Source organism: Spermophilus citellus (assembly GCF_964194105.1).
Source record: "Spermophilus citellus genome assembly, chromosome: 2".
NCBI classification, from domain to species: domain Eukaryota; kingdom Metazoa; phylum Chordata; class Mammalia; order Rodentia; family Sciuridae; genus Spermophilus; species Spermophilus citellus.
In genome coordinates, this window is record NC_138183.1 from 255,108,920 (window position 1) to 255,130,572 (window position 21,653).

A 21,653-nucleotide genomic window follows, 5' to 3' on the forward strand; every position below is an offset into this window, starting at 1 on the left:
GCAGGACCCCTCTTGACCTCTCATCATCAGGCCCCTTTCCTTAGCACACTCTTCCCTCCTGCCTCCACGTCAGACACAAGCTGGCGCTGGCTCCTCATTGGCACATAGCATGTCATGCACATGGTGCGAGGGTTGGTTCTGCATCACCACCAACTTCGCTTTTTTGTGGGTTTTTTTTTTTTTTTCTCTTTTTCTTGGTACTAGAGATTCCACCTCCAGCACTTGACTACTGAGCTAGGGATTCTACCCTGGGTACTTGACTACTGAGCTATATCTCCCATTCTTTTTTTACTTTGAGACAGGGTTTCAGTAAGTTGCCTAGGCTGACCTGGAACTCACCGTCCTTCTGATGCGGCCTCCCAAGTTGCTGGGACAGCAGCATGGCCGTTGTACCTAGCAGCACATAGAGTTCTGCAGGGCACAAGTTAAATCCCTTTGTGGCATAAATGCACCAAGTGGCCTGTCTGAACCCTCATAGGCTTTCCTCCTAGTGACCCTTTAGACTCTGCCCTGCTTTTCTGAACCTTGGCCTTTTCTGCGGAAGTTTGGGCAGCAGCCCATGACTGGGCAGAGCAGACGGGCCTGGGGCAGCGTCAGAAGTGGGTGAGATGGCCAAGGCTCCCTCGGCTGCCAACTGTCTGTTCTGTACCGGTCGATGGAGCTTTCTCCTCTGGGTTTAAGACTTGGTTGTCAGTGTAACTCAGACTTGCTTTGCCTTTTCTTTTTCTAGCCTCGGGTGATGGAGAATCACTGGTAAGATGTGTGTTGTCAGAAGTCTTTATTTCCTGGGGGACTGCCTGCCCTTTCTAATCCATTCCCGCTCCCATAGGCCCTGGGGTTCATGTGAAGTTCTCGCACCTGGGGGTGGCTCTCCACCTTGGCTTTAGGAATAGACATTGTCCTTCTGTCCAGCCCATTCCCCCTGGGGCTCTGATACCCTCTACTCTGAAACCTGTGGGCAGGAAAAGAGCCATAGGCCCACTTTGGAAATGCCTAAGCTCATTTTGAGTGGCTTTTGTATGTGGTAGCCATCACCCAGAAGTGCAGAAATTTGGTGTTTGAAGTCCAATAAACCAGAAGGGAGGGGGATGGAGTGTTTATCCCACTGAAATGAGCTAACGTGTTGGCCTTTCCCTCTCAGGATGAAGATTCTGAGTTCACGTTAGCCTCCGATTTTGAGATTGGACACTTCTTCCGTGAGCGGATTGTGCCTCGGGCTGTGCTTTACTTCACTGGGGAGGCCATCGAGGATGACGACAATGTGTGTGGCTGGGGACAGGTGGGGTGGGCTGTCTTGGGTACCTAGGCTCTGGGGATGTGCATGCAGAGAAGGCCTGCGAGCCTCAGATTTGCATGGCACCTGGACAGTGGCATGGGCCCCACTGGTCTCCTATGTCTGGGAAACAGGAGAAGGGGGCTCCTAGAAGGAGCTGCAAGGAAAGCAGGTTTCTGAGGCTGTTGACCCCCATCACCTGGTTGGCCTGCTTGCTGACTCTCCCCACCGTGCCCTGTGGAAGGCCGCCTCAGGGAGGTCTGGCCTTGGCAGTGGACCCATTCTAGCTGGGGTAGGACAGTCAAACAGAGACCTCTGCTCCCACAGGCAGGCCTTGTGCTTTGCTAGAAGCCATCAGTGGTGGCCGAGGCCTGGGTTGCTCCTAGTGGTCTCAGGTGCTGGGTGTGATTGGCTGTGCAGCCTCTGCTATCTGCCTGCAGAGTTCAGGCTCCCTCCCTCCCGAGGTTGCTGAGGCTTCCTATAGGGGCAGGAGCTCAGTGAGGATCCAGGGGCCTGGCCCACTTCCCACCTCCCTGTGTACTGAGGGTCCTCTGGCAGTGGCAGGAGGACGGGCCAGTCTTGTGTGTTGGGAGGGCGGTCTTAGACTCATGTTTGACTTGTAAAATACAGCTGCCCGGCCAAGGATGAAGGTGGTCAGTGTGAGGACACATGGACACTCAGCTCAGTGTTGGGTTCCTAAGGCCCAAAGCTGCTGCAGAAATGTAGGTCCCAGCTCCTGGTGGTCACTTGGAGTCTTGACTAGCGCTTTCCAGTAGTGTTTTCCTTTAACATGGAAATGTGCCTGCTCTATCCAGTGTGGCTGGACTGACCACAGGGGCCGTTGTTTTGATGCCTTGAAAATGACTCTTGTGACCAAGGCAGTAGTGTTTAGTTAGTGTAAGGGTAAGGGTAGTGGACGTTGGAAAGCTCACTGCAAGTCAGGTCTTCGGCTCTTAATCGTGAACCCATGGATTTGAAAGGCCCTGTGGGCGGTGTTTGCTTCTGCTGAGCTTAGAAGGACCAGCTCCTGCCCAGCTCCTTAGATGAGTCCTTTTCCTCCTCTTAGTCATGGTGTGCCTGTACCTTAGTGTCCTCCTCTATAAAAGGAGCTGATGGCAATGACGCCCCTCGTGCCAGGCATTTGGGTTTTAGCAGGTGCTGGTGTAAGAAGTGCCTTGTGGATGTTCAGTGCGGGAGGAAGGGCAGTGGTATGCTTGGTTCGATGGGCCTCAGGCCCACACCGGAGCCTCCGCTGGGTAGGTTCCCTAAGCCTGAGAGGCTGGTGCTTGGATCTTGGGGACTTGGTGCATGAAGTTCTTCATGTGAGGCTTTCTAAAGTGTAAGGTGCAAGTCACCCACTGCCACTGAGGAAAGAGGAGGAATCACGTCTCTCTGTAGCCAGTTTCCTCAGTTGCTATGCAGTGCCCGAGGGATGTCTGTGCCCGGGAAGTCTGGCCCATGCCAGGTGCCGTAGCTCTGCAGCCCGCAGCCATGGGGTTGCATTCACCTTTGCCTCTGTCCCGTGTGGAGCTTGAATCTGAGTCTGACCAGCTGTGCGTTGGGTGGAGGCCGCGTCGACCAGGACAGCTGGCTGTAAGCGGAGGTCCTCCTCCAGCTGACTGTAGGGTGGAACACCAGGGCTTATTGCACTGGATCAAGGCCACTTTGCCCCTTGCGTGAGGTATGAAAAGGTACCAAAGTGCCTGCGTGTGATAGAATTATGCTAGCAGTCATTTAACTCATCACGCTGCAGACACCTGTTCCTGGCAGCCCTGCTTCAGCATGAAGACCACAGTGGGCCCTGGGTCCAGCAGGCGCTTGCTGGCAGCTCCCTGGGTAGCCCTCCCCATCCTTACCTCTGGTCTTTGAGTGAATTTAGGTTTCCCACATCCTAGGAAAATGCAGAGCTCATGAGCACCTGGCCCCCTCCAAGCAGCTGGTGCGCGTCCCAGAACCCAGGCAGCCGCACACCTGCCTCCGAGTCGCTGGGGGGCCAGCACCGCACAGCAGCTGGGCGTCTGCTCTCCAGGCCAGACTGGTGGGGGCGCTTGGTGGGGGCTGGCGTCTAGGGCAGCGTGACCGTGGTTTTCCACACCTGAAAAGGCTTTTTCATTTTCTCCCCCTCCAGTTTGAAGAAGGCGAGGAAGGAGAGGAGGAGGTAAGGAACCCAGGCAGGAAATGTCATCCTTCCCTCACGGTGTGAGTCGCAGGCCACATGGTGCCCTCTCCCCATGGGGTACCTTTGACCAGCAGTTGGCTTATGAAGATGTGCCTTAGAGAAGTTCCTGAAGGGCTGTCACCTCCCTGTAAAGAAGCGTGTGCCTTGCTGGGTTATCTGAGGAGGAGACGCCCCAAACGGCTTGCCTCCAGGGGAGGAGAGCAGCCCTGGTGGGCAGTGCCACCCACACCGTCCTTCTGAAACAGCGTTGCTTCTGCATAGTGGACTCTGGGAAGTCCAGCCTGCAGTTGACACTCCTGGCTGACTCACTCCTTTTCACACAGGAATTGGAAGGTGACGAGGAGGGAGAAGACGAGGATGATGCCGAAGTTACCCCCAAGGTCAGTCATCCTGAGGCCCCTGACCCAGCAGTGCTGCACTGCTGGACTTGGACCGATGCTCCCCACTTCGGGGCAGTGGCGGTGCATGTAGTTGTGTGTGTGATTTTCTACTGAGAACACTTAAAATGTGTCAGGAAAACACTGGGATGAGGAGCTATCTGGACCCTTGGTGACAGGTTTAGTACAGGTGTTCAGGAGAGAGCCTCAGGCCTTCCTGCAGCTGTGTCTCACCTGCAGACTCCATCAGCTGCGCACCTTTAACTCCAGATCTCACCTCTCGGGGATGATTAAACTAACCACTCGGCCCGCTTGGGTGTGGTGGGGAGAGATGTGAGGAGGGGGCTCAGAGGCAGAACAGTGGACGCGAGGACATCACCTAGCTGTCCTTGGGCTGAGGGTATTGAGAAGACAGCGCAGGTGTCTAGACGTGTCTCAGGTAGCCTTGATAAACGACAGAGTTCACTGAGGAGATTTAAAGGGAAGGCGAGAGAGCGGCCCCTGGTTTGCCTGGACCTGGTCCTCCTGGGGCCTCGGGCACACACCACCATCCAGAGCTGCATTGGTGCAGGGCTGAGCTGTGGGCACCTCTGAGCACAGGGTGGGCTGTGGGCTGTGGGCTGTGCCGGCACCTGGTGTTTCCGGGGCCTGTCTCCGACTAGCTGTCCTTCCCTGTCTGTGCTGTTCGCCTGGGTAGAGTGTGCCCTCGAAGCTTAGGGTGCTGGGCCGACATTGAGAGGAGCACGTGCACATAGTGGATCCCTCAGGAGGGTGGAGAAGGGCTTCTCAGAAACAGGCTTCACAAATACCATCCGGCGAGCTTGGGGGGCGCCCCTCCCGTAAAGGTTGCCCTGTGAGCCACAGGCTCTGCGCTACAGTGTGCTTGGCCGTGGGTGATGGGCTCCCAGCCGAAGTCCACTTGTGGGAGCCAGGATGTGTGGCTGCCCTGTGGGCGTGTGTCTGGCCTGAGGCAGGTGTGTGATTGGCCAGGTGAGCACATGGTCTGATGTGGGTAGAGGGCAGGACTGGAGACCCCTGCCAGTCCCTGTCCTCCGTTCCGTGGCCTGTGTGGTACTTGTGTCACTGTTCTGCAGGCTCTGTTCCTTCGTTTCTTCTCCCGTGTCATGTCCTCCCTTCTGTCTCTTCCCATGCCCGTTTCTGAAGGAGCATCTACCAGGTGGCTCCAGGTGGTCAGCATGGAGCGAGTCCCATGCTGACCCCTGCAGCCTGGTTTCGCTGCCCGGGATGGGGCGTGGCTGGGGCACTGATGGCTGATGGGCTCTCCACCACATTCCTGAGTTGTCCGCGGTCCTTGGCTCACGGTGCCCTGTCTCTGTCCCTTCACGTGCACCTATCCAGGGTGTCTGTAAGGCCAGGATGGGGGGTGTGGCTGGTGTTGGGGTGACCAGGCTCTGGAACCGGGCACTGTGCTGGCCTGCTAGAGGGACAGCTCTGCTGCGTTGAGTTGCCCACGTCCAGCACTCCGCGGCCCTTCTGTGTTAGGAGATTCGTGGCTGTCTCTTCCTGTATAATTTTGTGCATTTCGTTTTCTTTCATGCTGACGGTTCCTTTCAATTTTTTTCCCCATTTAGGTGTAATTTTTGTCTGTTAATCATTCATACGTTCCTAGGTAAGGTGGAATCCATTCGTACCTAACTTCCAAACTGCTGGTCTGTACTTTGCCGTGTGATGCTTGGACCTGGGGGACACAGAAAGTCGCCCTCCTGGCATACGTGGTGTGCTGCAGGGTGCACGGGCTTCCCGTGGGGAGTGCTTTGTGCAGGGCCCGTGGCTGGTCTTGGAAAACCAACAGGCAGAAGCTACATCTGGCATCTTCCTGAGCCCTGGGTGGCACTGCTGGTGAAGGAGTGGCCCTGAGGCCTAGGGGCATTGCTAGTGATGGTGGTACTGCTATTCAGGAGGGACCACAACAGGCAGCCCCAGGGGTCAGCATTTTGCAGAATCAGAATGGCCCTGACACACCTGTTGTCCCCAGCCGCACCGCTGTGGAGACGGGTCAAATGCTGGCAGTAGAACAGAAGCAGTCATAGGTGGAAGTGAGCCATTGGGAGCTGCCTCCACCCATGTTCAACCTGGAAGCTCCCTTGGCCGCCGAGGTGGTGGCACTGGGGTTGGCAGAGATCCTTGCCATGCACCAGACCCTCCCCTGAGGAAGAGGAAAGGCGGGAGCAAGAAGTCACAGCAGAGCCCCTGCCCGTTGGCATAGGCAGACTTTGGTTTACCAGGGGAGCCCTGGACCTGGTGCCCTGAGCCTGGCCAAGTGCATGTCGTCCATCAGTGTTGAGCGTGTTCTCCCCAGGGGCCTATGGCCACTTGGCTGTGGCCCCTGTCCTTGGTGCAGCTGGTGTAGCCGGCTGTGTTAGTGGCCTGGCTTTACCCTCCCTTGGCCTGACGGGTATCCCAGAAGCCCAGCTGCAGGAGTCCCATGGTGGGCAGGGTCTGGTCAGGTGACTGCCTTTGAGAACATTGGCTCCCTTCTGAGCAGTCGTGTTGGCATTGAGTGAGCAAGCTCTGATCAGAGGTAGTGACGTGCGGGTGCTGGGTGTGGAGCACTTGGTCTATGGCCCAGTATGCGCAGGGCCCCAGGTTTGATCCCCAGTACCAAAAAATACAAAAAAATAAATTGACGTGCAGGACACTCAGTTGAGGTGCACTTAGTCTATGCCTGTGTGTGACGTACACATGGCGAATGAAACCCATTCCCAGAGTTCTTCTTGCCCACCTGCAGGAGCTGGGTGCTTCATGGCTCCGTAGCCCAGCAGGGTTGGGTCGCAGCTGTCCTCATGCCCAGAGGGAAGGCGGCTCCTCAGACCTGGAGGCCCAGCACCAGCGAGGCCCACTCATTGTCCTCCCTCAGAACTGTCATCTGCAACCAAGCCAGTGGGGTTTTTGTGTTTTCTTTGTTTTGAGTAAATGGAACCCAAGTCCTCTCGCACACCAAGCATGTACACTGTAGCCCTGAGCCACATCCCCAGCCTTTTTATTTTGAGATAGGGTCTGGCTAAATTACCCAGGCTGACCTCAACCTTGGAATCCTCCCGCCTCAGTCTTGGTTTTATTTAAGAGCAGTAGATGCACATTCTGTTTGAAAATTAACATGGATTCACTGGTGTGCCATAGGCTAAATGACACAGAACTCTGTGTTATGTGACACTGGGTTTGATTCACGCGTGCATAGGTATGTGGAGACTCCATCCGCTCAGAGCCCTAGTTCTCCCTGCAGAACCTGTTGAATGGCTTTCTTTTATTTGCAGTGCCTGGGGTAGAACCCAGAGCCTTCTGCATGCTGGACAGAAGCTGTACCCCCACCTGCACCCTAGAGCCTGGTTTCTGTTTCCTAGCCCAGTCCCAATGTGGCAGCACACACGGATGTCCTGCTCTGACTGCACCTACACAGGGCACCCCCACTTCCCCACAGTCTTCTGTGTTGGGCCACCGCTGGGTTCAGCCTGGACAGACTGACAGCACTCAATTACGTCTTTTTGGCCTAGGTGTGAGGCTGGGCTTGGGTTCCTTGGGCAGCCTGCTGGGCAGGTGAGGCTTAGGAAGGGTGATCTGCCTCCTAGAGCAGCTTGTCATTGTGCCAGGCAGAAAATTGGAGGGTGGGTTGCAATTTAGACCAGGGACTGAGGTTTTTCCTTGATGCTTTTATGCATCTGTAATGTGTACTTTCTATCCTTTAAGTGACTTCTCAAAGCATGAACTGTAACCCAATGGATAGGCTTATCTTCGATGTTTTTTAGCAATTGGGTTTGGTTTGGGTGGTACTGGAGATTGAGCCAGGGGGCACTTTACCACTAAGCTGTATCCCAACACTTTTTATTTTCTGTTTTGAAACAGTCTCCATACGTTGCACACACTGGCCTTTCACCTTACCATCCTCTTGCCTCAGCTCAAGTGGCTGGGGTTACTGGGATTACAGGCATGACCACCAGCCCTCACCACACATTCCTTTGAACCACATGGCACAGGCCTTTCCTAGACATTGAGGCTTATCGAGTTATTGTCAGAGTAAAGTTTTTAAAATCTTTGCTGCCACGAATTGTGTTACAGATTGACAAATATCCCAGCTCAGAAGTAGTAGTGTGAGATCATCATCGTTTCTTAGGCTGTACTCACCTCTACGCTGTGTTCCTGGGGTTCTGGGTGGGCTTGGGAGGTGTGTGATCTGGGAGTGAGTCAACCTGCCCCTCAGGCAGGGATGCATTTCCTGGTGACTGTACAGGAGGGCAGAATTTCCCACTGCTGAGACTGGGCGTGGGCGAGCTCACCCACAGGTGGTGAGCCCCTCATCACCTGTGGGTGCACCCTTGGCTGCTGGGGTGTGAATTGCTTGGACGCCATTCCCAGCTAGTGAGAAAAGCAGCCCCTCTATGCAGGACGCTTTCCCGCTGAGGTTCATGGCCAGGACTGCACCTCAGCCGTGAGGCCTGTTGGATGGGCAGTAGGGCGGGCCCCCTGTCTTACATGGAGCCCTGTGCAGATAATTAACCTGTGGCCTTGGGAGACCCTCTAGTCTAATCCAGCGGGAGTCAGAACACCATGTCTCCAAGACAAAGTAGCTGGGCTCCGTGGCCACACCTGTCACGTCAGCAGCTGGGAGGCTGAGGCAGGAGGGTGGAAGTCCCATGCCAGCCTGGGAGACTTGGGTCCTGTCTTAGAAACCCAGAGGGCCGGGGTGCAGCTCAGTGGTAGAGTGCCCCTGGGTTTAGTCCCGCAGCCCTCTTGTCAGGTGGGGAGCTCCCGGGTCTTGGTCGCGTGTGGGTTGGAGGCGCTTGGTGAGCGAGCCACGTGGCTTTGGCCTCTCCAAGTCCTCTCTCCTCTCCTTGCAGAAAGAACCCAGCCAGCCAGCGGAGTGCAAGCAGCAGTGAGAGACCGCGGCGCGGGTGGCGCCCATGGCCGCTGTCAGGACGGGCCTGGTCCTGCTGCAGCAGGTGGACAGTGCTCACGACATCTAACGCGCTTTCAAGTGCATGACCTTGACTTTTCCTTTCCCTCCTTGTTTTGCTTAACTTGTACGGTGGCGACAGCGCACTCCAGGACCCCAGGGGCTGTAGACCCCGTGGGTGGAGCCGGGCGGAGGGCCTGCCTGCCTCCCAGGCCCCCTGATCTGAGGAGCCCACCCCGTTGCCGCCACAAGCCTGCTCAGAGCCGCCGCAGCCCTGGCGCCGGCCGTCCCAGTTCTTAGAGTGTTCTCTTGCGTTGTAGTCTCTAGGGGTCGGGTGGGTTGTGCACACCTCTGAGGCAGGAGCTTAGGGGCCCATCCTCATATTTATTTATTCATTGATGCTTGGAGGACTTTGAACTCACACTGTTACTTATCCTTGCCATAGTAATTCCCGGCTGGTGGCTTGGCCAGAGGGTGTGCTGGTGGGAGCACTGCTTCCTGCTACTCTGCTGAGGGCAGGAGCTGGTCCTGTGACACACAGACCTACCTGGTGCTGCTGTTGGGACGGGCGGCGGCCAGAGGGCCAGGGTCCTCGTCCCCTCTGTAGGGGAGTGGGCAACAGTGGAGGTCACGTGTTGTTTTCTGAGTAACCCCACCTCTCACCCCACCACTCATCCTGTCTTAAAGCCCTGGGTCTGGTTGACCAGTCAGCAGCTGGTGTGAGGTTTCCAAGTATGTGGTGGTGCTGGTCTCTGGCAGCCGGGGACAGCCGTGACCAGGCGTGTAGAGTGCGCAGCCTTACCTGATAACACATTTGTACCTGAATACGGTGTTTTCAATTTGTACAGAATAGTTAGAATATTCTATTAAAGTTGTGAAACACGAGGCAGACGCTGTGTGGAGTCTTCTGTGCGGCGACCCACCTGTGTGGTGGGCCAGCAGGCCTGTCGTCTCCTGCGCCGGCCCCCAAGGCCCACTGCACCCCTTTCTCATCCCCCTCCTGTGAAGTACTCAAGGCAGCTTGGCCTCACCTGGCCGCCTGTGGGACAGGGGCGGTGTCCCAGAAGGCAGACCAACCCGCTGACCCTTCTGCTCTATGGCTGGAGTGCCCTTGGAAAGGTCCTCAGGGTGTTGCCCATACTCCCTGGTGGCCCAGAGTGGTCGGGTCTCCAGAGCCTGCTTTTGAGTATGTGGCTCACAAGTCATTTCAAGAACAGAAGTCACTGCGCAGAATGCTGTGCCTGGGTGACTTTCATAGGAATGGTTGCAGCGCTAGGGAGGAAGCCTCCATGGCCTGGCTGCCCTGGTCACAGCTGTGCTGAGGGCTACTCTGCAAGCCTGGCCCCTCCAGCTCCTGGACGTTGTCATCCACTGGCCACACTCAACTCTCAGGGGACACTCAGCCTCACGCTGGGGGCAGGGAGAGCTGGGGAGAGGCTGCCTCGGGCTGGTAGTAAGCAGCAGAGTGTCGGGCATTGGTGGAGCCGCATGTCCAGGGTCTGCACATGAGGACGGGCCACCTGGTGGGGGTCAGGCAGATTGAAGCACACCGGGGCCTCCTGCGTGGCATGCCCTAGCAGCAGGCCAGCTGGGTTCCGTGATGTCCTGGTGTCCCGGGTGCTGCTGTAGAGCCCTCTCTGAAAGGCACCAGGAGGACGGGACTGGAGGGAACTGGGCAGAGGGCAGGCGGTGAGGGAACTCCTTCTGGGGTGGCCCTTGCTTCTGCCACGCGGCCTGCGCAGTGGTTTCATTAATGAGGTTCTAGGCATAAAGTTAGAAGAGATCGAAATAAAACACACAGACAGTTACCTTATTTCTATTGCTAGGTCCGAGACGGCTCCCCTCTCTGGTTCCCACCTCTAGCCGCCCAGCAGGGCAGCGAGGATTACTCAGGGCTAGCAGGAGAGAGAGAGAGCGAACACGCCGGGGAGTAGCCTTTTATTGGGGAACAAGAGATTCAGGGGAGAATTCCAGGGTGGCCTCAGGCTGTGCTGGGGTTCCTCAGAGCCTGCCCGCCCAACTTCTCTTGAGGACGTCCCCAACCCAGGCTGGCACAGTGCTCTTTCCAAGGGCCTTCCTTCCCAGGACACCGGGAAGTGCTCCAGTCTATCCCCACATGCTTGCCCCTAGCAGTCACCTCCTGGGGAGCTGTGTCCCTCAGGCCTGGGTCTCCTGTGTCACAGGTGCAACCAGTGAGGCACTTCAGACCCCAGCTGAGCACCGCACTAGAGCTTCCACACAGCCTCTGGTCAGCTCGGGGCAGGGAGTCCATGGGAACGGCCTGGCAGCTGGGCAGGGCTGGGGAGCACTGAGCAATGGGGACGTGGGTGCCCCCAGTCAGCAGAGACACTCAGAAGGGGCTCAGTGAAGGTGTGTCTATGAAGTCACCTTGCCCTGTGGCCTGTCTGTGTATGGGCTGCCACCTGTTTACCTACGGCAGGGGTCCCGCAGAGGCCTGACCCCTGACCTCCCCTGCAGCTCCTGGCATCCCATGCCCAGAGAAAGGATCCCAGGAGACCAAGTCCACCAGCCTGGCCCTCTGCTGCCCATTGCTCACCAGAATGGTCAGATCTGGCCCCAGTGAGCCCAGCCCCCTCTCCTGCCGGGATCTGGAGTTGCTCTGAGGTGGGAGTTGGGTGTAATGCCAAGAGGGAGCGGCTGTGGTGTGGGTGGTGAGCCCCTGGGCCTCCCGCAGTGGGTCCATCTGCCCCCACCCCTAACCTGTTTGGCTCTGAGTCCTGCTGGGGAGGAGGGTTCAGGGGAGCGCTGGGACAGGCTGTGGGAGGCCTGGCCATCTCTGCCTTCTGCCTCTAGCCCCAACAGCTGGAGGGAGCCCTCCTTGGTCCTCACATTGCCAGAGGACACATCCCCGCTATGGGCGTCCTTGGCTCCCTGCCTGCAGGGCCACCCGCTGCCCACAGGGTGGACTCTGCCCTCTGTAGGCCCTTCCCAGCTGCCAGCACCTCTGGAGGCAGACACCCCCCTCCCTGCCTGGGGCACCTCGTGGCAGGCCCCAGGAGCCCTGGCGGACCTGCTGAGCACCTTTTCCTGGCACTTTGTGAGAGTCGGACTCGGAGGCTTGGACTTGAAGTCACTGTCCCAGGGTGCACAGGCTGCAGAACCTGGAGCCCTTTCTCAGCCTCCTCGGCCACCTACTGAGACCGAGCCACCTCTGTGTGCCCAAGCAGAGCCCCGCCTGCAGACCCAGGCTGTCACCACTGTGACCAGTCACCACCTGGTCCGTGCTGACTCGGCACTCTGGGAGGGCGGTGGCCGGATGTCACTTTCCATGACAACCCAACACAGGTGCCCAGGGCAGGCATTCCTGGGCTCCTAGGAGTCTGGTACTCCCAGACCCCAGCGTCTGCCTCCAAGAAGTGGGGAGGCCCCTGGTAGGGTCAGGGCTGCCCCAGCTGCCCTCCCAGTCTGGCAGAAGGCTGGGCCCTTGGCCTTGGCGAGCCGGGAGAGCACTGTGCAGGGGGCCAGAGGAGGCTTCGGGGCTCCCCCTCCCCTGTTCCCCGCTCTGCAGGGAGGTAGGGGAGGGGAGCTGTGAGTTGCACTCCAGGCCCTGCTCTTGGGGTCACCTCAGAGGCAGAGCTGGGGACAAAGGGGCCCTCAGTGCATTCAGCAAAAGGCTAGAGCGGGGCTAGGCCTGGACACAGCTGGAGACAAGGGCTGGGGACAGTGAGAGGCCCTCTGAGGGCCCCCACTGTGTGGAGGAGGGGTGGGATGCAGAAGAGATGCTCACGTCCTGGTCCCCAGGTGTCAGGAAAGGTGAACTTGAGGGGCAAGGTAACCTGAGTCATGGGCTGGGCCAGGGGTCATTGTGTTCCCAAGAGAGGCAGTAGGGATAGCCGGGGAAGGCACCCCTGCCGGCGCCTCCCCAGGGACACAGGAATGTGCCCAAGCCTGCTCCTCCCTGGCCTCCTGGGTCAGAGTCTGCCTCCGCCCTCACAGTCCGCGATTTAGATGCCAGAGCTGTTGGGCATCTCTGTCCCTCACAGTGCCATGTCCATCAGGGCCAGCTGATCCAGGGAACCCGGCCTCTGGCTGTCTGCCTGGACCTGGAGGTGTTTCTGTCCTTGTCCAGACCTGGCCGGGGAAGGTCAGCTAGTGAAGGCAGCCTAGCCCAGGGATGCTGCCCGGGTCCCAGCTGGCCAGATTCCCCTGCCCACCACATAAGGAGTGGGCAGGAAGGGGAGAAGGACAAGAACTTCATGCAGTTTGATGAAACTGGGAGGCGCAGCCAGTGTTTCTCTCCTGCCCCCCCCCCCCCCCACACACACACAGCTGTTAAGGCTCGGAGACCAGAGCTGGGTGCTGTCGGTCTGCAGATGTAGCCAGCCTGGAAAGGGGGCAAAGTGGGGGAGGCAGAGGAGCCTGGGCCAGCCAGCTAGGAGGGAGCTGGCGCCCATCAGCCTTACGGGCACCCTCCTTGCCCACCCTCAGCTTTGGGAGGGGGTACTACCGACAGCCTCTGCTCTCAGCCTGAGGAAGGTGTTCCTGGGATCTCCTCTGCCGTGGGGCCTTTCCTGGCCTTGCCAGCTGCGGCCTCCGGTACCCACACATCCATCCCACCTGAGCCTGGCTCCAGCCCCACCCCCCAACCAGGCCAGGTGGGAGGTCAGGGTGTGCCAGGGCTGCCCTCTGAAGGCCACCGGGCTCCAGGCCACTGCATGTCTGCCTCTGTCTTCACGTGGCCTCCTCTGTGGGCACTCTCCTCCTCACGCTTCTCTTAGAGGACACTTGAGATGGCATTTAGGGCCAACCAGGTAATAACTCACATCTCCTTCCTAAAGGTCACACTAACACATTCTGGGGATTGGGACACGAACATGTGATTTGGGGGCCACCATTCAGCTCATGATGGGCTGATAGGAAAGGAGAAATGACCGTCGGGGAACAGGCCATCATATCTGGAGACATGGGCACAGAAAGGCCCAAGGAAGCTGGCTGTGGTGGCATACAGTGACCCTAGAGACTTAAGGCAGGACGATGGCAAGCTCCAGGCCAGCCTCAGCCACCTAGTGAGGTCCTGCCCTAGAACAAAAAATAGAAAGGGCTGAGCGTGGAACTCGGTGGTTAAGCTGATGCCATGACCCTGCTGGGTGGCACCGCACGGCCGGCTTGCCTCCTGACCACCGCTAGCAGCCGGCGCCGGGCACACTCGCTAGGTGTGCGGTGTCACGCCTCCGCCTCCGGAGCTTCCTCCTCGCCCACACCGGCTCCCAGGCCCAGGCTCCCGTGTCACTCTGCCTCGCTGGCTCTGATCGCTCTCAGGCCACGTGGAACAGATGGCACCGTGTCTGCCCTTTGTGACTGGCTTATCAGCATGGTGGCCGCCCCCCTGCCCGGCTGCAGTGTGTCAGCGCGCCCTTCCTTCCCAGGTGGAAACCTCCCTGTCCTCCGCCCTCTCCGTCCCTGCTTTCAGTTCTGTGACCACGTGGCAGTCCTGTTAAATGTACAAGGAGACGCAGGGGCACTTCTTTTTACTTTAGACAGGGTCTCACCGAGTTGCCCGGGGTGGCCTTGGCCTGTGGTCCTCCCGCCTCAGCCTCAGCATGATCCTGTGTTACCCCCGCCCACCTGCGGCTGACCAGTCAGCTGGGATGCCGGCAGGGATGGGGAGCTCACTCCCTATGTGTGCTGACAGCCACTGCAAAAACCAGGCCTGTGGATATTTTTTAAAAGGATCAAAGGCCACGTTGTCCTTGGTGGGGACAGATGAGGTTTTAGCCTTTTTTCTTCCCTTTTGTGTCTACAACTGGTAACTGATTTTGGTAATTCATTTTTTAGTATTTACTTTTTGGTTGTAGTTGCACACAATACCTTGACTTTATTAAGTGTTTTTTGTGGGGTGCCAGGGATCGAACCAGGGCTCTGCCCCTGCTGGGCGAGCGCCCTACCTCTGAGCCCCAGCCCAGCCCCTGGTCATTCTTTACAGTAGGGAAGAACTCACTGGAAACTCGCGTGGAGGCCCGTCCCCCACCTGCCAAAGGAGGACCCGGGCAGGGCGGGCGGCGAGCAGACACGGTGGTCTCTGTGCCTGAGGAGCCTCTGGGGACTGGCCACCCTCCAGGATGGGGGCCACCTCAGTCCCTTCCTGCTTTGTTCATGCATTCAGTTCTCTCCAGGGTCCCCTGCTCGTCAGCTGGCTGCTGCTCTTCATTCTGTGGGTGACACAGGTGTCAGACAGGACCCTTCTCCCCTAACCCTGGAGGGTCCACATCATCCACCCCAGCTGGGCAGAGGTGCCGGCCCTGCCCTGCAGTTCCCCTCGGCTGGGGCCCCCCTGGACGGCCAGGGCTGCTCTCTGGAGCACACAAGGCGGAAGATCCCTTCGGGAGGGGGCTCCAGGACACTCCCACCGCCTGTCCCAGCGCTCCTCAGATGTCCCTCCCCAGCAGGACTCAGAGCCAAACGGGTTGTGGGGTGGGGGCAGATGGACCCACTGCCCACATCCCAGCCGCTCCCTCTTGGCATTGCACCCAGCCCCCACCTCGGCATGTTCGGATCCTGGCAGGAGAGGGGGCTGGGATCCCTGGGGCAGATGGGCCATTTTGGTGAGCAGTGGGCAGAAGGCCAGGCTGGTGGACCGGGCCTCCTGGGATCCTTCCTGGTGGTGATTTCCTGGCAGGGTGCTGAGGCATGAAGAGGGCTCACCCTTATGCCAAGGAGGGGAGGTGTCCTGGGTAGCAGCACTGTTTGTCATTGGGTCCTCAATACCTGGTGAGGTGGCACCTGTGCTTCAAGGCTCCAGGCAGGGGGCTCAGGGAGCCCGAGATGGGAGTCACCTGGGGCCTAGCCATGGTGACTGAAACCAGGTGGGGCAGGCCTACCCGCCTCCCGCCCTGGGCCTCTCACTTTCCTCAGGCTGCAGCTGGGAGGAGAGAGGCCCAGGGAGGGAGGGCCTGAGTCACAGTCCCTGGCTTGGGCCACATGACTCCGGCCCCCAGCCCCCAGGTTCCTGTGTGAGCAGTTCGGCCCGGGCAGTAGATGCAGGGTGCCCTGGCAATCCCAGGAGACTTCCTGGAGGAGGAGGAGAGCTGGGGTCCTCGCAACAGGGGAACAGGAGACTTTCCTCAAGCCGCCCACAGGAAGAGGAGGAATCCCGCCCCAGGCACCCAGCCAGGCACCATGACACACAGCTTCCTCACAGGCCCCAGATTGCCCTGCTGGTTGGGCGAGTGCCTGAGGGCTGGTCTCGTCACCACGGGGAAGTGACCTCACTCGGGAGTTTCAAAGAGGTGTCCCCATTCCACCCACTGCTGGGCTCCAGCACCAAGGGGCCAGGGAGCTGGACAGGACAGTGAGTGTCCAGGCCGGATGTTTGGGGACCCAGTCTGACCTGCCGCTGCCTGTGGTGGAGGCCCTCTGCCCAGGCTCTGTGAATCCCGGATGCAGCCCTCAGATAAATATTAGTAAACTTGGCTGGGACTGACGCTGCCTGACCCCACCAAGTGAGGCAGAGCCAGCACAGCCCGTCCAGGTCTCAGCCACAGGGGCAGGAGACTGCAGGGGACGCAGAACAGGCCTCAGAATGCTGTGTGGTCCTGGCTGGGTTGCTTCACCTCTCTGAGTACCACTCCTGAGTACACATCTCCCTCTCCAGCGCCTGCCTGGCCTAGAGCCCTGGCAGACAGCTTCCGGGAGGCAGCCCAGATCCACACCAGGGCCCTGTGGCCAGCAGGAAGTTGGTGGGTCCTGGTCTCCAACTACTGAAGGACCTCTGGGCTCTGGCCTGTCAAACAGCCTGTGAGGTTCCCAAGAGCCTGAGAAACAGGGTCCCCAGTCCCCATGCTCCAGAGAGGGCCCTGAGGTGGCCACCTGGGGCATGTGACGGGGCCTGGTGGCAGTGTGACCGTGCATGCTGCTGCTCCTGTTTGAGCATCTGTGAGGGGGTAACTGCTCCCAGGGTGTCACTGAGGTGGAGGTTGGCAGCAGCTCCCGAGGTCCTAAGCAGAGGGCTTTGGCCAGGCAGGAGCCAGGTCATCAGCAGTGGGGGTCCTCGGGCTTCTGGGTGGGGCTGTTGACGGTGGGCCTGGCCTCGGCCTGCCCCGAGTCCATCAGGAGCCACACACCCTACCTGGTCTGGACTGTGAAGAGAGCCGAGGGGGCTGGGCTGGGCTGGGCTGGGCTGGCAGGAAGCCCGGAGAGGCCCCCACCAGGCCTCACGCCCTACCCCACGCTGGTCCCTGTCCAGTGGGGGTGAGGTTCCCTGAGAGTGCAGGGCGGCTTCTCGCACTCGCCTCCTGGGCCCCAGCGTCTCCCGAGCCAGGCTTTTTCACCTAGAGGGTGGAACACGCACTTCAGGTGTTCCCTGGCTAGTGGGTAGCGGCTGGGAATAGTGCCCAGCACACAGGTACCACCTGGCCTTCGGGGTCTCCTCAGGACTTACAGCAGAGTCCTCCAAGCTGTCCTCTCCGTCCCATGGTCCCCTGCCACCTATTCCCATGTGTGCCATGCCCCTGCTGGCACCTGCAGTGAAGTGGGTCTCCCCTCCCCTCTCCTCTGGGGTCCCAGCACCAGCCAGGCCCGTAGGTGCTCAAGCAACGCCAGGGCCGAGGCTCCACTGGCTGGTTCTGGGAGGGGGAGACGAGCTGGGGGGCTCTGTTGGGTCTGGGGGTTCCAGGCAGGGTACTGGGCACCTGTGGACTTGTAGTGACTCTGCCTCTCGTCCCTTCCCCTATCTCCCACTTCCCAGAGGAAACTCTTGCCCAGCCTGTCTGCTCGCAGCCCACGACCTGCGCAGGACAGTGACCAGGCGGCTGGGGGAGGGCCCAGGGAGAGTCCACTGAGGCCTCCCCTAGCATGATCCTGTGTTACCCCCGCCCACCTGCGGCTGACCAGTCAGCTGGGATGCCTGCAGGGATGGGGAGCTCACTCCCTATTCATGGAGGGTCCTGCAGGGGAATCCTCCTCACCCACCCCTCTGGCCTGCTCACCCCACAGGTCACAGGCAGGACCAGATGCCTGGCCACGAGTCCTTATGCTGATGTTCTCCACAGGCCAGATCCTGGGCGCCCCACTCTGGGTCCACCCACCTGGCCCTCCCACACCCACCCCACCTGGCCATGCTCCTGGTCCTCTGTGCCTGCCCACTCCTTTAACTCCTCAAAGTGACCCTGAGGGCCCAATCCTGGACTGTGCTCTGGGAGGTTAAGGGGCTTGTCCAGGACACGCAGGGTGGGGCAGGGTGGGTCCAGGAACTTGGTTGTGTGCTCTGTTATCACTTCTGAACTTTGTAGTGTCCTGAACCAAGGGCCGGCCTTTCACTTTGTGCCAGTCTTGCAGAGGAGGAAGCTGGGGAGGCTGTTCCCAGCCTCAGTGTGGGACTTCCGGGCAGCACCCCTGCCAGGACTGCCCCTGGTTGGGGCCCTGGAACAGCCTGGCACCCCCACCCCCACCCCCACCCCTGGGAACCGGGAGCTGGCCTTGGCTTCCTGCTCCTATTAAGCCCTTTAAAGGAAGACGATAAATGACAGCCTGGCTGCCCGGCTGGGAGGCGATGACGCAGCCGCCCCCGTGGCCCCGGCGGTCAGGCTGGTCCCGTCGGCATATCCCTACTGGCCGCCACCCCTATACCCCTCTGGCCTCTCTCCGGTCTGGGCTGCATTATCCCTGCCAGAGCCCTCTCCCAGCTGGGGACACACACACGGGCCCACGGAGGAGGGTAGCTGTCTTCCTCCTGCCGGTTGCTGACCCCTTCCCATGTGCTGCCTGAGCTAATAACGGTCACTGTCCCCATATGACAGAAGGGAAAACAGGTTCAGGGGGAAGTCCAAGCGCAGTCCCTGGGTGCCAAGATGGTCAATAAGGCCTGCTGGGGCAGGGCCATTTTTGGAGAGCGTCTGGGGTGACCCCGAAAGCGACCTCGAGAGGCGCCGCGACCCAGAGCTCTGAAACGGCAGGGCCAGATCTCGGGTCGCCTGGGCGAATGGGTCCCAGGCCTACTGCCCCCCTTCCCGGACTAGTCCGGGGCCCGCGGGCGCTTCCCGGGCCTTCCCGGCGGTGAGTCACCGCGGGCACGGCCGGCTGCAGCGCATTTCTCCGCGGGGCCGGCGCCCGGGTGGGGTGGAGACCGCGAGTCACCTTACCGGGCCGGGCAGCTGGGACGTCAGGAGCAGGAGAGGCTGGGGCAGGGACGCGGAGGCCAGCTCCGGAAGGCCGGCGGGGTGGGCCCAGGGCGGGGCCTGCGGGGGCGTGACGCGGGGCGGGGCCTACATAAGCGCTGCGCCGGGCCACGAGGCGCACAGCCGGCGCCGCCACCGCCACCGCCACCGCCACCGCCCGAGCGCTCGCCCGACATGAAGACCCCCGGCGAGGTGCTGCGCGAGGGCGAGCTGGAGAAGCGCAGCGACAGCCTGTTCCAGCTGTGGAAGAAGAAGCGCGGCGTGCTCACCCCCGACCGCCTGCGCCTCTTCCCCGCCGGGCCCGGCGCGCGCCCCAAGGAGCTGCGCTTCCACTCCATCCTCAAGGTGGACTGCGTGGAGCGCACGGGCAAGTACGTCTACTTCACCATCGTCACCACCGACCGCAAGGAGATCGACTTCCGCTGCGCCGGCGAGAGCTGCTGGAACGCGGCCATCACTCTGGCGCTTATCGACTTCCAGAACCGCCGCGCCCTGGAGGACTTCCGCAGCCGCCAGGAGCGCGCCGCGCCCGCCGCGCAGCCCGAGCCCGGCTCGGCCCGTGCGCCCTGAGCCCGCGCCGCGGTGAGTGTCGCCCGCGCGTTCCTGGCGGCGTCGGGCCGGGGTCTTCGGGGAGCCCTCGGGGTGTGGGCCGTGACCCTCAGCCGCAGACCCGCGCCCTTGGGAAAACTCCAACTTCCGATTCCGGAGGGAGGTTTTGCTACCTTAGGGACTTGGCACCGCACAACCACGGCGTCTCGGCTGCGCGGCAGGAGCCGTCCCTTGCCCCACTCGCGTCAGGATCTCGGGGACCCACAAGCTGCGCCCCGAGTCGCTCTGGCACGCCTGCCTGACCCAGCCCTCTCCCCACAGAGCCACACCGGACCAGTCTGGCCGAACCGGCCGCATGGCTGTGTTGGGCAGGAGCCCAAGGGGTGCCCGGACGGCGGGAGCTCGGGCGGGCGGTACACCGCAGACCACGCGAGGACAAGGCGCCGCTTTCCTGCCCCATAGAGGAGGACGTTCCCGTGCGTGCGGAACCTCGCCCCGCTGCGCGGGCGCATTAACTTATTGGACTATCCATGTATTTATTTTGATGTTATTTGTTGTCAAACGTTCTGTCTTTAATATTTTGTTTTTGCAACCATGTGCCCATTCCAAATAAATGACATGACTTATTCTTTTTCTACCAGCCAGTCTGGGCAGTTTCCTGCTGGGAGGGTGGAGGGAAGGGCTGCAGTCCCAGCCCTGGCCAGCCAGAAGACAGGAAAGTAGCTATGAATGAACATTGTCATTGCTGGGTGGGGTCCAAAGCCTCCCCAGAGGCCAGGAAATGCCTTGGGTGTGGCCCTGGCTACCCTCTGCTCCTGGGTGTGGTGTGAGGACAAGCCTGGTGGCTATGCCTGCTGTGGGAGTCCACTCACTGCCTGTCCCCAAAGCCAGTGCACCTCCCCCAGACCTGAGCTGCTGCTGTACAGGGAGGGGCGGCTGTCCTCAACTACCTCCTCTTGCCCACACACCACCTGTCCAGTGGCCAGCCAACCGGAAGGCCTTCTGGCTGCCTGCCCCAAGGCACTCCTCTTGACCCCACCCTGGGCTGGACCATGATGGCTCTAGAGTCCAGCTGCCAGTCCTCCTGACCAGTGCCTGAGACATGGGGCCAGCAGGTGGGGATCGTGTTCCCAGGCCATCTCCGAGGTGGGGCAGGCTGGCCCAGGACTGACTTGGGTGGGAGCCCTGAGAGCTCACTCCCAGGGATACCTGTGGAGCTGTAACTCCTCCCTCTGCACCTGGCTGTGTCCTCTATGACATAGACGCAGAGAATTGGTGTCACCTGGCCCCTGGCGGGCGGGGCACAGGAAGTGGGTCACCCCCCCCCCATAAGATCAATGGGTAGAGGAAGAGGGAAGAGACACCAGCTGTTCCCAGGCTGGGGGGCTGCCTGGTGAAGGGCAGGGTGAGGGAGTGGAGGACCAGAACTGAGCCCTAAGGCTTGCCGCTGACCCTCGGTGTGGGAGGGTCTCAGGCTTCTCAGGGGACCAGAACTAGGGAGGGGCTGTCCGTTTGCTGAGTGGCCTGCAAGAGTCTTGGGTGCTGGCTCCAGAGAGGAGATTATTATTCCTTGTAAGGAATTTTCTCCTGAGTATTTCTTTGGGAGGAGTTCCAAAGAGCTAACAAGAGCACAGGGACCTCGCAGTGACTGTGTCCCAGCCCCCCAAGATGTCTCCCACACAGCCTCACCTGGAGGAGTGACCAAGTTCAGGAGGCGAGCCCTGTGCGGGGCAGGGTTCAGGCAGGCACAGGGTCCAGCTGGGAGTGGGTGAGCTTGGCTCTCTGAGGGCACTCCCAGTTTGGGGACTTTGGAATTCTGAGGTTCAGGTTTTCATTGCTTTTTTTCAAAAGCCTGTGGGACAGTGGGCCTGGATGGTCTCAGCGTCTCAGTCTCCTGTCCTGGTGGTGGTCTTCAAATTGGTCAACTGGTCTCCACAGCAGCGCTGGCCTCCCCACACCAATGCCTGTTATCTCAGGAGGTGTGGGGCAGGTGGTGAGAGTGGGAGGTGCAGTTCCCTTGGTCTCTCCCTCCTGGCCTAGGGCAAGCGGCCAGGAATGCCCCCCAGTGGGGGTCTTGGGGAGATGGGCTAGCCCCGCGTCTGTGGTGCAGTTCCGGAGCTGGGGGAATTGGGAGACCCCTGGGGGCTCCCTAACATATCCTTTCCAAGACTTGTTTCCTTGATCTTTTCTTTTTTAAAATTTTTTTTTGCCTACTATATGTACTCAAATACCC

The 21,653-nt window shown here is 59.9% G+C and overlaps 2 protein-coding genes across 9 annotated transcripts in view; both read left to right on the forward strand.

Moving 5' to 3' along the window:
- The window catches only part of NAP1L4 (nucleosome assembly protein 1 like 4), a 31,384-nt gene extending 21,761 nt beyond the window's left edge, over window positions 1–9,623 (forward strand). For 4 of the 8 annotated variants that reach the window (XM_081280896.1, XM_081280894.1, XM_081280900.1 and 1 more), the window contains exons 11-15: window positions 731–753; window positions 1,142–1,279; window positions 3,402–3,431; window positions 3,776–3,832; window positions 8,683–9,623. In XM_081280896.1, the coding sequence (XP_081137022.1) occupies window positions 731–753; window positions 1,142–1,279; window positions 3,402–3,431; window positions 3,776–3,832; window positions 8,683–8,721 (287 nt within the window). In that variant the 3' untranslated portion in view covers window positions 8,722–9,623. Of the gene's footprint in view, window positions 1–730; window positions 754–1,141; window positions 1,280–3,401; window positions 3,432–3,775; window positions 3,833–5,421; window positions 5,460–8,682 lie in introns of all 8 variants that reach the window. The other 4 variants (XM_081280899.1, XM_081280895.1, XM_081280901.1 and 1 more) reach the window with 2 other exon arrangements.
- Window positions 9,624–18,894: 9,271 nt separating this feature from the next.
- On the forward strand, window positions 18,895–20,060 carry PHLDA2 (pleckstrin homology like domain family A member 2). The gene is made up of 2 exons (XM_081279747.1): window positions 18,895–19,453; window positions 19,742–20,060. Exon 1 carries the CDS (start codon window positions 19,046–19,048, stop codon window positions 19,439–19,441), a length of 396 nt encoding a protein of 131 aa, XP_081135873.1. The 5' UTR covers window positions 18,895–19,045; the 3' UTR covers window positions 19,442–19,453; window positions 19,742–20,060.
- The last annotated feature ends 1,593 nt before the right edge of the window (window positions 20,061–21,653 follow it).